Source organism: Odontomachus brunneus, unplaced genomic scaffold, assembly GCF_010583005.1.
Source record: "Odontomachus brunneus isolate Ranch 3 - 2012 unplaced genomic scaffold, Obru_v1 Obru_scaffold_025, whole genome shotgun sequence".
NCBI lineage: Eukaryota > Metazoa > Arthropoda > Insecta > Hymenoptera > Formicidae > Odontomachus > Odontomachus brunneus.
The window spans coordinates 2,422,423-2,437,889 of NW_022639475.1; the positions used below are offsets into that span (position 1 = coordinate 2,422,423).

The 15,467-nt window shown below is 38.7% G+C and overlaps 3 protein-coding genes across 9 annotated transcripts; 1 reads left to right on the plus strand and 2 right to left on the minus strand.

Annotated features, from left to right (window-relative positions):
* Positions 1–171: 171 nt before the first annotated feature.
* On the minus strand, positions 172–2,470 carry LOC116842519 (ADP-ribosylation factor-like protein 8B-A). Its single transcript, XM_032811856.1, has 3 exons — positions 2,211–2,470; positions 1,072–1,388; positions 172–999 (listed from the first exon to the last, which is right to left on the minus strand). Exons 1-3 carry the CDS (start codon positions 2,331–2,333, stop codon positions 879–881), a joined length of 561 nt encoding a protein of 186 aa, XP_032667747.1. The 5' UTR covers positions 2,334–2,470; the 3' UTR covers positions 172–878.
* Positions 2,471–4,593: 2,123 nt separating this feature from the next.
* LOC116842432 (nuclear factor related to kappa-B-binding protein-like) lies at positions 4,594–13,095 on the plus strand. 7 transcript variants are annotated; one of them, XM_032811658.1, is made up of 15 exons: positions 4,594–4,922; positions 5,452–5,700; positions 5,798–6,030; positions 7,001–7,266; positions 7,410–7,756; positions 7,878–8,206; positions 8,284–8,532; positions 8,630–8,863; positions 8,940–9,161; positions 9,305–9,702; positions 9,798–10,118; positions 10,378–10,567; positions 10,644–11,484; positions 11,558–11,878; positions 11,969–13,095. In XM_032811658.1, exons 1-15 carry the CDS (start codon positions 4,806–4,808, stop codon positions 12,467–12,469), a joined length of 4,818 nt encoding a protein of 1,605 aa, XP_032667549.1. In that variant the 5' UTR covers positions 4,594–4,805; the 3' UTR covers positions 12,470–13,095. The 7 variants fall into 7 exon arrangements, with proteins under 7 accessions (XP_032667549.1, XP_032667550.1, XP_032667547.1 ...); XM_032811659.1 differs by having other exon boundaries at positions 4,595–4,844; positions 11,555–11,878; positions 11,969–12,469; XM_032811656.1 differs by having other exon boundaries at positions 4,596–4,922; positions 11,555–11,878.
* Positions 13,096–13,324: 229 nt separating this feature from the next.
* LOC116842436 (peroxisomal biogenesis factor 19) lies at positions 13,325–15,411 on the minus strand. The gene is made up of 5 exons (XM_032811672.1): positions 15,087–15,411; positions 14,600–14,800; positions 14,384–14,541; positions 14,058–14,291; positions 13,325–13,990 (listed from the first exon to the last, which is right to left on the minus strand). Exons 1-5 carry the CDS (start codon positions 15,151–15,153, stop codon positions 13,793–13,795), a joined length of 858 nt encoding a protein of 285 aa, XP_032667563.1. The 5' UTR covers positions 15,154–15,411; the 3' UTR covers positions 13,325–13,792.
* Positions 15,412–15,467: the final 56 nt, after the last annotated feature.

A 15,467-nucleotide genomic window follows, 5' to 3' on the forward strand; every position in this document is an offset into this window, starting at 1 on the left:
TTTACTTTTCGCGATAATTTTCCATCTGTACCTTTTGAGTTGCTTTTCGTACTTTGAAATGTCTTAATTCCAAACCTGTGAAGCACAGATTTATACAAACGCGTATAAACAATGTGGATTCAGTGGATTGTTTTTGTTTGAAAGTCAGAGGGAATAAAGGATGGTCGTAAGTTAACGTTATGAAAAAAAGATCTATGTATATGTATGATTTATCATTGGATACACTTAACGATCCATTATTTGCAATATGTCGTTTTTATTTGTTATTAAATTTCTCGAGAAGGTGTACTATATAGTAATCAATAATGATATCTTTGCGCGTGTAATTCGTATTAGCTACCATTTTCTCTAATTTACACATGAAACGCTTGGTATCTTTCGAGAGTACAAGAGAAGAAACAAGAATATCGACATCTAGACTATTAATATCACAATAATTAACTGCGATTATGTCGGTATTACTTCAGCTTTACAATAGCAGCAATCATAGAAAAAGATACAGAGAGATACTAATTATATATAACTGTTATTGGGTACTGGAATATACTTTTGGACTTACCTATAAACGAAAATATAAAAAACTGTTCCTTATGACTAACGGTGCTCGCAGGATGTGACGTGCCTTATGGTATAATTCACACGAGCATACTTGGCATTAAGCATGGTATCTTTTTTCATTTTTTTTTTGTTAAATTTTACTGCGGCATTTGCACCTTCCAACTCAGATCAGCTAAAGCTTAAGTTTAAAGTAGTTTTCTACAGTAATGACTCAGTTTTGAACAAACTTTGCTCGATGGGCTGCTTTCCACGATTGATCCCAATACTGTCATCAGTATCAAAGACTCTCCGATACTAACAAATGGGATATTTTAAGGATATTAGCGAATTCCACTTTTAGAATGCGCTATGAGCCACTGTAACGTTATGTCAATATTGTCCTTTTCTTTACACGAAATACTGTAGCAACAAATCTCACGGTCCTGAATCGCAGACAAGTTCCTGGAACACGCATTATCGAATTTATATTCATGTACTGTAGGATATTGTTTTGCAATTGAACAAACAACTCACATTCTTTCTATGAGCCCATTTTCATCCAATGCATGAGGTAAATCCCTTTTATTGCCAAGAACCAACACTGGTATCCCTGACAATTGTGGCTTATCCAACAAATTGTGCAATTCATTGCGACTGGCTTCAATCTTTTCAGAATCTGCTGCATCTACCATGTACACAATGGCATTTACTCCTCTACAATATCTTTCCCACATTGATCTAAACCTTGGTTGGCCACCGATATCCCATACTTTTATAGTGACATTGCCTTTTGTTATTTTACGCATATTGAAGCCAACGGTTGGTATCATATCTTCGCTAAATTGTCCAGACTAAATGTGCAAAAGAGGGAAATTGTCCTAATGTAAATTACTCATACTTAAAAAATGTTATTACTAATTACTTTGCTAAGATAATTATTTTGCTAAGATAATGCAATGGCTATAACTTCTATACTTAAGTATGAATGTTCTTTTAACAAGTGTATCTACAAAAACTTCCAACTATACCTAAATTAACATAACAGTTTTAATATACGAAGTTACACTATTTTAATGAGCAATATTTGTTTCTTATAAAAAATTCTCCATATATCATGACTCTTACGTGCCAAACTGCATATTTATATTTTGATTTCTTATAATGCAAAATGCCGTGGAAATAATAGATAAATTTCAATGCATATGTAAAAATTGTTTGCAAAAATTTACGCGACTTTCGTCACAACATATGACAACTGTTTACATATCAAATTATTGCAGCAGAAAAAATGAAATTACAGAAAGGAGGTGGAAGAGAAAGGAGAGGGTTTAAAAAAAAAAAAGAAGAAGAAACAAAGAGTATGCAAAGAAAGGCGGAAATGTGCGACAAAGACTTAACAATTATCACAAACGGAACATGATAACGCGTCGGTAATCGCGCGTTAAATCGCTTGACACAAGGGCGTATACGGAGGCGGTTTATATTCACGGCGAATAAAATTATTTCGAAAGAGTTGTCGTATTTAACCGAAACGTGGATGAGACGTCAGACTTTTTCTCGATTTTTGCGTTCGCGTTTCGATGATATCAACGACAGATGGTATATCCTCGACATTTCATATTCGCCCATATGACTCGTGCGAATTAAATCTGACAGATCTATGAGTCACGTACCGCTATGACATTCACGAAGGTAGTCTTTCCGCTGTACTGCAAGCCGACGAGAGTCAGTTCCATCTCTTCCTTCCAGAACAGAGACTTGAACCAGTCCAAGATCCGATTAATAAGGGCCAACATGTTGAATTCCACACGGCCAAATCCAGGTCCGTCCGAGAGGTTAAAATGGAAACCCCCTTCAAAATACGACCGCTCGTATCCTTTGACGTATAGATTTCGCTGTATCCGCTAGGGGTACGTCAGAATACGTCAGAAGATTCGTCGCGGGCACTGAAAGTGCATCATTGTAGACGGGATGCGACGATTGCGCAAAATAAAGAATTGATATGCGCGTTCTCATTGCAAAAGATTACATAGCGACAGCTATCAAAACCGATTGAATTCGTGCCAACATTGTTCAGCTTTCTTTCTTTTATTTATTCCACAATCAAATTAATCATAAAAGCCCGTGAATCACACCCGCATCCACGGGAATAGATTAGTTCATGTTGCTTGCACTTTTAACACTTTTACATGTAACACCGTTGCACACTGGACCTTTCTTTAGAAAGAAGAGTCAGTGTTGCTGCGACTCCAAAAATTTATTCACCAGATTTCTGCTTCAAAAATCACCAGAATATAACTTTTTTCACCAGATTTTTTTAAATGTATATAAATTCGAATAAAAAAAATAATTTTAATGATTTTTAATATTTTAATAAACATATTTAAATATAAATATAAACAAAATTAATATAATATATTTAAACATTCATAAAAATATAAAAATATACGTAAATAGAGAGAGAGAGAGAGAGAGAGAGGAAAACTTATTTTGTTATTAGTTTTAGCGTATTATAAATTGTTACTAATGGCAAATTCAATTGAATGTACTAGTGCATAGTGAGTGTACACTAAACTTGTTTATAATTCGTTCTTATACTTAAAAATCATCTTAAGTACATCTTCAAATACATCTCAGCTAGCAAAATTATCTATACAGCATCCGTACGAATTATTTTATTAGCTAAGAAGTTTTTGAAGATGTATTTAAGACGACCTTAAGAATAAGAAAGGACTGTGAATAAGCCTTAGTGTGTACTCAGTGCGCACTGATGCATTCAATCGAATTCGCCATATGATGGTTGCGTCCCGAAATTCTCTGCCAGTACTGAAAGTCTATAGTTCATATTACGTATGCTATAAAATTTCTGCACTGGTAGTGAATTTCGGAACACAGCCATTTTTATCACCAAATAAAGAAAGTTATTCACCAAATCACCAAAAGACTTTAAAAATCCCCAAATGATGAAAAATCACCAACAACGGCAAACCTGAAAAGAGTTTTCATTGAATTTCGTTCATTGAGTTTGGTGTTCATTGAGTTTTCATTGAGTTTGGTGCAATGAACATAAAACCGGAATCAGATTACGCACTGGAGATTAAGGATTACAGATTGAAGATTAGATTTCGACGAATCAACGAACTTCGATTTTGGTTTACCTTGCTCTAATTGGTCAAATAGCAATCTTCAATCCGCAATCCTCAATCTCCAATGTGTAGTCTGATTCCGTCATTAGGCGCAAAAGTATCAAAAGTGCAAGCAACATGAACAAACTTTATATCTTGTGTGGACAAAACCGTTGGTCTGTTCTTTTCAGCTGCACTGCCAAACTGCAATAAGTTAGAGTGAGAAAAGATATACTTGTCTCACTTTTACTTATTGTACAGCAGGGCCGCGTTCTGTTTCACGTTATACGCGCATTTATCTACAGTTCACGTCACGTATATTGTAGGGAATGCGCGCATAATGTGTGAAACGGAATGCAACTCAGTGCAGCTGAAAAAACAGACACATAATACAGGGAGCACATACTCTTGCATAAAGGCATAATGCACAACGCATAAGAAAATTAATCAGAGTTCTCATTTCTATTGCACGATAAAGATGAAGGATCGGTAAATTTTTTATGCGTTGTACATTATGTTTTTATGCAAGAGTGTGATTTCCCGTTTTATCGTATGTACTCTGATGTTCATTAATTGAGTCTTTTTTCGGTGTAGAATAGTGTAAATGAGCGTACCATCTCCAAGCGCGTTCGTCTACATTTGTCTACACTCAAAGGGCTCAATTAATGAACACCAGTATACTAATGAACAGTCATAATACACGAATAGCTAGACACGTTGCGTCAGCAGAAAAATCTTTAAGCATTATTGCAATCGCAATGAATGCGTTCAACGAACATAATGGTTGAATAATTCACATAATTAGTCTAAATTTAGGGATCTAATAGTAAAGCCAATAATTACTGACTGCTTATTGATCGCCTTGTTCCGTTGAACGCGGCCAATGTTCACTTATTTTGTTCAGTTGCACTACGAATTACACTTTCTGTACTTAAAATGAAATAGATGTATATACGTGAGATTTGGTAGAAAAGAAAAGGCAAGAGAAAAATAGAAAGGAAGTGCGCAGAGCGCAGCTAAAGAGAACCGATCCAATATCACAGAGAGAGAAACCACAATTTTCCGATATTATTTATATATGTATACATCATGGCTACATACAAACACTGTCACTCTCACCGCATTTAACGCCATGACTGAAATATGCTGGGAAAATATGGTTTTCCGAGGACAAATAGCGACGTTAGTTTGCTTGATGTAACTATTATCTATATGCTGTGTAGTGCACAGTGCTTGCACGAGCAAGGAAGTACCAGAGAGGTTCTCTCGCATTTTTCATAGTGGTGTTACATGTATATTGTCAGGTATATGGATCTATTGTTTTGATGGACACAGCATAAGTCGTCGCGCAGAGAAAACGAACGAGACTAATAATTTGGCGAAATGGAGGTTAATTTCTAACAATTCCTATAAAATCAATGTCTGCTGAATGTGTTCCTCAATATGAATAAGATGTGTGTGATGTGTACAGTGAATGAATGTGTGTGATGTGTGTATGTGTGTATGTGTACATGTGGGTGCAGTGTGTATTGTAACATATTCTGAATCCAAAAATCTCCACATATATTTGTTCAATTAATATAATTCATAATCATTTGTGTGTGTTATATTAACTTGTTGGTACAGTTAATATTACAGTTGATATTATAGAAATATAATAAATTAAGATTTTTTTAATTGGGCGACGAAATTTGATTTTTTAGATAAAGTACTGAAAAATTTCTGTTATTTTGTAACAATGTTTAATCATTCACTGGCACAAGTTATTAACTGAACATCTTGTTTGCAGATGGATGAGTGTTCGGTTGGTGGGGACAGCGCAGCTGAGGAAGATGAGGATGATGCCTCGAGTCATGGCTCTAGAAGCAATAGTAGCAGTAGTAGCATAAGTGGCAGTAGTACAACAACAGATAGTGATGAAGATAGTGCTGAGGAACATGCTACGAGCAGTAGTGAGAGTCATAGTTCCGGAGAAGAGGACGAGGATGAGAACGAAAATACTGAATATATGGTAAATTCAGAGAGACCTGATGCTTTGGTAAGATTCGTTCTCTTTGTATTGTACAATAGGATTTACAAAAGTAAGCAAAGTGTTGTTATTATTGTGCAACAAGAATGTATTTATGAATTTTTAGAGGTGGGAAACTTGCATCGCTGCCAATACTAAAGTAAAGTTACCACAAGATCTTTGCGAACATTTCAGTATCTTTAAGGAAATGTTAGATTACCCACGCTTATGGAACGAATGCCTTACCGAGAATCAGAGAGACACATTGTATAATCTTTTACCGACTTTTCCAAAAGATTGCAATATAGAGGCAGAAATGAATAAGTCGCTGCTCATGTTGTTCAATAGAGAAAACGACAGGTATTCAATTTTCAAGTATTCCTCGCGGAGAAATTCAGGTATTTCTGCTCAAATTGAGGCCCTTTATTCCTCGCCATAGAAATATCGATCGATAACATCAGAAGCGAAAAATTCTTGCAGAATATGTCGATATAAAAGGATGTGTTTATAAAATACAATCGATTAGGCAGACTTATCAAACAGTCCAAATACTTTTGTTCAAACAGTCAACAAATAGCCTTGAAATTTACGCGACATGCAATCTTCCTTTTCAGTCTACTTTCTCGTGTTTTGTCATGTACGATATGTTAATTGTTAAAGTAATAGGAAAGTGTTCGGATTATTTTACAGATCTGATCGATCGATTGTATGTATTATTTTGCAAGCATATCATTTTATTCTAACATATTTTGTAATAATTTTTAATGTGTATTTTTTCTTCTTTCGGTTTTAGATACAGTGAATAAATGAACGCTAAAGTAAGTTCCGATATTCACTGCCAGTACTGCGTATATTCAGTTTGTGTTATGTATCCTATACATATTTGAAATACTGACACTGAATATCGGAACGTACTTTAGCGTTATCGTATCTGAGACACGATATTACAAAAACTCTCTCAACGTCGACGCTAATCGTGAGCCTTATTCTTTTAAAAATAACGTCGCATGTTATCTGGTTAGTATTACGGTGAACGATGCGCACGCGCATTTTTATCTTTCGATCCATTAATGTGACTTTAGCGTTCACCGTATCTAAAACGTTGGAAAAATTCTATTCATGACACATGTTCGAACGCTAAGTACATCCTTCTTATTCCAAGTTCGATTTTTTTTTCTTGTACGAGCGTATGGAGCTGTACAACAAGCTGTGTTAGCTTGGGAATCAGAAAGGCATACTTAGCGCTCGAATAACGGTTCCTTGATTGATTTGCGATTATTATACTTCCTATACCGCAATAACGGAGTATTTTCTGCAATATCTATTGTAGATTTGGCACATCGGCGCTGGATATATTTCATAATCATCTCTCCGCCGGCCACTATCGTCCCGATATTAGGAGAATGCGTATCTTAGTGCGCAAGGCGCAAAAGAGGAGACTACTGTTCGAGGCACGGAAACGATCATACGAATTGGCGAGTCAGCTGCTGAAGTCGCGAGAAAGTTTGCTGTCGAACGCGTATAAACAGGGCTTCAGTCAGCCGGCGAATCGAACGGTGTCCAAGCTTCACTGGCGCAAGCCAAAGCCAGTAATGGGTAAGTATGTCCTACGTGTGTAGAAGACACGGTAAAATCTTTTCCGGCTGTTTATCTTCGCCCCGCACTTCAGCCGTTTGGCAGAGAAGTATATAGTATCTTCCGGAGAACAATAAAATTTCTAACACGCAAATGACTGACAGTTGAAGAGAAGACCCAGTTGCGCTATATGGAGGAGTTGAACGCAGTCCGAGTGGAACTCGGGGCCAACACGAGGCTGGCCGCCGACACGACGTCCGAGAACGAGGAGAATTATCCGCATTATCCGTCGTCCGGGGCTAAGCAAAAGCGGAAACGGCGTTCCATCATGAATTTCCAAGGACTGTCGGTGAGAGGTCTGCAACTTGAGGACGAAACGATCCGGCCTGTGTTCTCCACCTTGCAGCGAATGGAGTACGCGCCAAGCAAATCGTTGCTTTTACGTGAACAAACGGAAGAGACTTATCGCGCTATGTTGATCGCGCATAAGAAACGACGGGCTCGTCGTGATGTATGTATAGTTTCGTTATCTCGTTTTGCATGCACATATATCGTATGTAAAATAATATCGTATTAAGTGCTTTTTCTCACGTATGTATTCATTCGAATGAAACTGACGAGCTGAATCGCAGGTTCACCCGGAATTGAATACTCAAGGAATTGCGCTTGCCGACCTCACGCAACGCTCGCAAGTTGGCCAGAAGAGATTTTCCATGGGTACTTCTATGAGAGTCACGCCGGCCAAAAAGCGAATCAAAGCCGAACAGAACCAGCTGCTCGCGCCGAAATCGGCGAATTTGTGTTCGGTGAAACACGAGAGTGATAACAGCGATTATTCTCACACGACGGACGACAATAGGCAGCCTAATATTCCAGACATGGATTACAGTAGAATAACGACTCCTATAAAGTCTGAACCGATTGACGTATACGAAACGCATCACTTAGCTAAGAAGAAAATGTAACTACAATTATGTCGGTGCATGTCAGATGTAGTTATCGTATGAGATTTTCCCTCACATACCTCTTTGTTCGCAGGAGTCCAATCACTCCGAAATGTAGCAAGCCGATAGTCATGAATACACCAGAGATAAAAAAAGAAATCGAAGACATAGAGTACGACGAGGTGAAGACGGAATTGAGCTCAGGCATAAACGAAGATATATTGGCCGAGACTGAAGAGGAGGAGGAGAACGAAACTAAGAAGGAACTCGACTTGGATAATATCGATATGATGCATATACCGATCCAACTCGACGACGGGATTGATATACTTGACGACGTAAAGTAAGTTTTCGTTTTTCTTCATTTTTATCTACAGATTATCTTACCGATTATGATCGATTGAATGATGAAGATATTTATACCAACGTATCGCCGTCAGGTGTGAGGACGAAGCTGTAATTTCAATACCAGAAAAGGAACTAACTATACCATCCAATGAGAATGCTATAGATATAAATAACGGCGCGGAACTAATGCAAGAAACGCACGCATGCTTCTTCTCTCTGCTGCGAGACGCCTTTACCTCTAAGGGGGAATACCGAATGAGCACGGTGGAAATGAAAGAAGCGATCACGCAGTGGCAAGGCAATCCTATCTCTCCGCTGAACGATTGGTATATCAAATCCCATCAAGCTAAACGGAAGATATTTATCAATTGTTATTAACAGGAATTGTATGCCATTACGTAGGTATTCTCTGGCACCTTCGTGGCCCGCGTTAGTACCGCTAGCTCTGGGATTTCTCGCCGGTGAATTGACATATTCCCAAGAGCTGGATCAACGACAAGAGCGCGAGCAGGATTTGGTGCCCTACTTAGAGAACAAAGGTCGCGGTGTGTACGCGTGGATCGGCGCCGGTCGCGACTCCGACACTCGATTATCAGACCTGTGTACAAAGTTCCTCATGTATAAGTACGTGTCATACCTTCCTACACATTGATTTACGTGAGGAACGAAAAAAACGGCTTTGTTTAGAGAGCTAATCAAAGTAAAGAACGTATAATTGTTATGTGTTATATAGACACATTTATCTCAGAGAATCATTACACTTGCAGAGACTCGCTGGGTCCTCCTAATACTTCGACCACGAGCTCTGTGGCAACCGCGAAACCGCAGGCTCAGCTCGTCCCTGTGAACAACAGCGCGACGACCAACAACGCGATCGCGATCAGCAGCTCGAGCGGCAGAAGCGGAAGTCCTGCGTCAGAAACTACCACCACTACTACCACCACTGTGGACACTGGTACCGTTGGTAATGTTGCGGAATCAGAGCCACCTCGAGCATCGTGCTACACGGAATGGAAGGTTCGTCCATCCACGGTGGAGGAGCGCGAGGAATTCCGTAGGCAAGAGCGTATGCGTTACGCCGCACCTCACAAGGCGTTCACCTATCGTATGCACGGCTACGCGTCTGTAGTTGGCCCGGTGAAGGGAATCTATCAACACAATGTCGGTACGTTTCGCGAATAATATATTATAACGGTAAGCAATAGCATTCTTGATATTTCACAAGTGTCTTCTTTTCATTACTCGTGTGGTCGAAATCAGGTACCGGACCGACCAAGCCGCGAGGTCACTCGCTGTTGGTGGCGGACCGACCAAACTTCGTAACGATCTTAGCGTTGGTCAGGGACGCTACCGCCCGTCTGCCTAACGGCGAAGGAACTCGCGCCGATATCTGTCAGTTACTGAAGGATTCCCAGTATATTAGGGAACAGGGAGACAACGACGACAAGGAGGGCTATCTTCATTCTGTGGTTTCAGGGGCTCTTGATAGATTACATTACGAAACGGATCCCTGTGTAAGATATTATCCACGTCGTAAGGAGTGGCTGTATCTTCATCGAGCACGCTCGGAAAGTGAATTCGGTTTGTGTTCTTGACTCTTATCGTGATTAATTAATTCATAAATTTTGCTTTATCGCAACTTGTATCTGCAATATCTTAACCTTTAGATTACTAAGAAAGCCACTTTTGTGGCTTTACATAAATCTTAAAATTTTACGTCATGTGCATGTTACTTATATAGAAAAATTTTTGAGGAAAAAAAACATTTTTAATGAAAAAATTCCGACGAAAGGTTAATTCGTTCCGTTTACATAACGATTTTTCCTTCTTTCCTTCACAGAAATGTATCATCAGAAGTTACAAGGCGTCGCGAAGAATAAAAAGAATCTTGGCAGTGCATCGCGCAATAAATCGCTGCAGCCAATTCTTAAGTCGACTAACATGAACAAGGAACAGTCTACGAATACTAAAGAAACCACCGCTAAGAAAGAAAGACGGACGACAACGCCTGCGCAAACTGCCGCGTCCAAGCGAGTGTCTGACATTTATCTGAGAAGAACATATTCAAGAATGTATCCCGAAAATAATATATTGTTTCTGTTTCAGGAAAGAGCAAAGTAAAGCCGAAGAGAAAATTGTCAATGAGCATCCCGTCGCCACAGAGCAGCCTGTTAATACCAATGTGGAGGTAGCGGTTAGCGCGGTATCTACGCCGGCTATTTCTATCGTCGACTCGTCCGTTCCTGTTGTGTCACTTTCAAGCTCCTCGGGCTCGGTCACTAGCGTAGCCCTGGAGCGAGATAACGTCATGTCGATCGAAACGAAGTCACAACTCGCTCCGATAACGACAGTGAAAAAGGCGTCGAACATAGGTGGCAAACCGGTCACCGTGGTTAAGACGAACGCCGCGCAGAGTCTGTTGCAGTCGAATCAGCATAATTTCCCGCATCATCAAATTCAAGTGTCCACCTCAGCCGGCTTGCAGACTATCCGTCTGTCTGGGCATTCGGTGCTACAGTCCGCGCAACCTGTTCCATCTAACAGTGGCAATAATAGCGGTTCCAACGTAGCAAATGGGACGGCAAATTTGACGACGATTCTACCGTCTACGAAGGTGCAACAGCAGCAGCAACAGCAACAACAACAACAACAGCAGCAGCAACAGCAACAAACTATCGTTGCGAATCAAGCGGGAAAGAGTATTTTGCAGACTACCAACATGAAGCAACAACAGGCGCAACAACAGCACGTATTACCAGGCAAAACTCTATTGGCGTCACAGATCAAATTAGTTAGTTCCAGTCAGATTAAATCGTTACTTACGGGTCACGGTTTGCAAGGTCAAACCATATTCATTAAACAGTCGTCTCCGTCTGGTAATCAGACGCAACAATTGCAACAACAACAACAACAACAGCAGCAACAACAGCAGCAGCAACAATTAAAAGTATAATTATTAATATATCCTGTTACCACGTGTCGTCTGCTTCTGTTTAATTTCTATCACGTTTGAACAGCAGCAACAACAACAGCAGTTGCAACAACAACAGCAACTGCAGCAGCGAGTTGTGGCTAATCAACAACAGCCTCTACAGACTTCCGGGATGCAGCGCATCATCGCGCAAATCGGGGGAAAGCCCATTGCTGTGCAGATACAGCAGTCGCCCCATCAGCAGCAGCAGCAAAAAATCCTGGCGAAAGTCTTAACGAACAGCAGTGGAGGACAAATTATATCGGTCGAGAGTCTGCTCGCTCAAAAAGGATTAAAATTGGCTACCACAACCGGTCATGCTAATCAACTTAATAGACAGGGCAAGCAAGTGATACAAACTCAATATCAGGTAATCGCATTTCGTATACCAAAGACATTTCAGTTTATTTGTTAAAACAGAATTAGTACAACAAAGTTTCTTACAATACTGTATTCGCAGGTGGTGCCGCAACAGCAAGCGTCCTCTGGTCAGTCGAAAATAATAGTCAGCACGCAACACCAACAATCTCAGTCGCAACAAGCGCAAACTGTCCGCATGGTCACCGCTCAACTTGCGGGCAAGCCAATCGTATTGGCAAGCGGCAATAAAAATGTCGGAGTCGCGGTAAGCGCTAGCGGCGGAAACGTGGTGTTGGGCAAGCAGCCAACATCTTCCCAGCAACAGCAGCAGCAGCAGCAACATCAACAGCAGCAGCAACAGCCGCAACAGCAGCAGCAAACGCAACAACCGATCATCTTGCCAAGCCAGTTGCTCAATATCAAAACACTGCATGGACTCAAGGTGATACCCACTCCATCCGGATTGAAAACTGCCGGAGGTGCTGTGTACGCTCGCGTCATCACTCCGACGACAATAGCCTCCACGACGCAGCCAACGGTAAATCAGCAGCAAACCCTTCAGGCGCAATCGCCGAGAAACACTTCGTACGGTACACCTTGACAGGATTGATGTTCTTTACGTATGTTTATGCTTAATCCGCTTAGCGTCATTTCTTTCACTGTTTGTATATTGCGCGCCCCTTAAATTAAAAGTTTACGGTGAAATCTCGATGGCGTGTTTCGGTAAGGATCATATGGAGTGATTATACATCGCACTTGATTAGTTTGATAGCTACCCTATGTAGCTATGTAGCAATCATAAAGATTGAAACAAAAAACATTAAACTCATAACGAAGATAGTTAAATTTTAGTGATACTCGACGTTTCGCGATTATAGTTCCGTCAGCGATCTTGGATCATGAGACTCGTCGGGAGTAACGAGAATCACGCGAATGACTCGTACGGCTCATGTACAGATAAATCATTTTTTTAGGGACATTCATACACGACACATGATTATGATGAGCTCGTAGAAAGATCTCGTTTCTGACGCTTATCGTCCAATATACTTGACGAAGCTGTCGCGGATTTTCATCGTCTACCAAGCGGCAAATAAATCGAATAGAGAGCTGGAATGTCGATTTATTTATAAAATATACCGTATATTATTAAATTTATTTTATCATGTATCAAGAAATTGTGAAGCGTAAAGTTAGTATATAAATAAACTTGCATATAATATTCAATTTGTAGAGAGAAGAAGGTGAAGATGCTAATGTCCCATTAAATGTGGTATTATATGCTAACAGTCGTAAGAGATAAACATATACAGAAAATAATGCCAATTAATTTCTTCCTAAGAAATAGACTTCGATATTTTTTGCGGTGTACTGCAGATACACGCGATTGTTCGGAGACGGCATCAACGAAAGGAACGATCGGTTATATTGAAGTGAAAATAGTGCACATCGAAAATTGTAAGTATGTTATTTTATTATATTCCAAGACGCGTACATGTGATTATATTATAAAGTATTTCCAACCAATTATGTCTGAATAGCCATATTTATCACCTATAACCATTACCTACATCGAAACGAGTAATTCGTTTAGAAGATTGATGGATATAGCATAGTAAATTTTCATTGCACCAATTATATTTCTTACATGATTAATCTTTTTTTCTTTTACTTGAAATTTAATGTCAAAATTAACTTAAGTTACATGCAACCAAACTCACTGAAAACAAATTGAGTTTGGAAAAGGACAATCCAATATCGATTAGTGATATTTGCATACGTTTTGTAAAAGCCCAAATAGAGAAGTCTAATCCATCACAAAGTAACAATTAAATATACTCTCGGCATTCTCGCCAAAATAAAATTATAAAAACTGTTGAAACAATGATGTTCTCAGATAACACACAACTATATTTGCTTAAAATTATACATTCCCGCACAACACTGAACTAATCTCGTCTAAAAAACTTCCCTTAGAATCTGGAACGACCGTCGATGCTAATTCGGGTGGTAAGCGACCAAATTTCTCCATTTCTTGCATAAGTGACATTATGACTTCGAAACGACGTTGTTTAACATCTTTGGAATCGTCTTCTTTTTCCTTTTCCAGCTCAGAGCACACCTTTTATTTACGATATAAATATGTCAATTAAATAATTTCTCCATGTATAATCATATCATTGACATACCTTCTGCAGCAATTCAAATTGCCTTGTATATTTTTGTAGATCTGAGGAGCTCAGAGTCGCTTTGTGTTCTTCCAACCAAGCCGGATACTTATCTGATACTTCTTTTAATGTTGGATAAAGTATTTCTTTTGATAAAAGTTGTTGCATCATTCCTTGCACAAAATTTAATATGTCACCGCCATCACCATCTAGAGATGTTTGCCCAAGCATAGCTACTAAGGAATCTGCATCACCCTAAAATATATTTTATGTTTTGATTATACTTTGATCTTGTTAACGAGAATAATATTCCTGCTGATGCACTCTAGGTTAAATATAACAATTACCTGCAAATTATCACTTGGTACAGACAGAGACTTTATAACTTGCGAGATAGCAGACTCAAATTCTACACTAATATTGTCTTCTCCATCTGCTGCATTACCAGTTGACGTTTGCTCAAGTTTTTGAAGAACAGACTTAAGTTCATTCAATTCATCATCACCTAATAATAGATTCTTGCAGTAATACATCTGTGTCCTTTTCATATTTCATTATCTCACCATTTTTCAGAGTTTCTGCAAAGTTCTGCAAATTTTTGTCCATTTGATCTATTGTTTGTCTAAAAAAGTCTTCTGTCCAGTCCTTTTCAGTTTTTTCAGATATCTCACATTTATCTGTTTGCTTCTGTGAATCTGATGTGGTTGCAGCATTGTCCTGTTCAGTACTTGGCACAGAGAGTTTCTCGAAATCCGCTAAAGCACCTATAAATAACAAGATTTAATGTTTAGATTATGTAATTATAATATGTTACAAAGACAGATTCGAAATCCATAATTTTTGATAGATTAGAAAAATTAATGTAATTGAATACTGTATATCCTATTAATGTTACGAATATTGAAAGCAACTCACATTATAAGACAGTTTCGTTAATATATTTTTATTGCATAGCAATTAGAAACTTATTGTGTTATTAGCTATTTAGACAATCTTTGTGAGGTTAGTTTGACCTTTATAGGCAAAATGAGACAGCATAAATGTACTTACTGTCAAGCAATTCATTTAATTCTGTATTTTCAATCTCACTTTTCGTTCCTTTGACGTTGTCACTCATATTTTTGATAGTGATTGTAAGATAATATGGAAGAACTAAAATCTCGTCTCTGTGACAGGCACTTTCTTTTATCGCGCGAGAAGCAATTAAAATCTTGAATTTAAAAAAGATAGATTGTAATTGAACGGTTTATGTTAGCCTACATAAATATATCTCGTTAAATAGAATAGGAATTCTTGTATATTTAAAGTTGATATTGCTCCTGAGTTAAAATTACAAAATGAAATGTAAAATTGATAAATTGAAATTACTTCGCAATAATACTTGATCGCGGAGTAAAGCATAACTGATAGGAATGTGAGGTGATTTTTAGA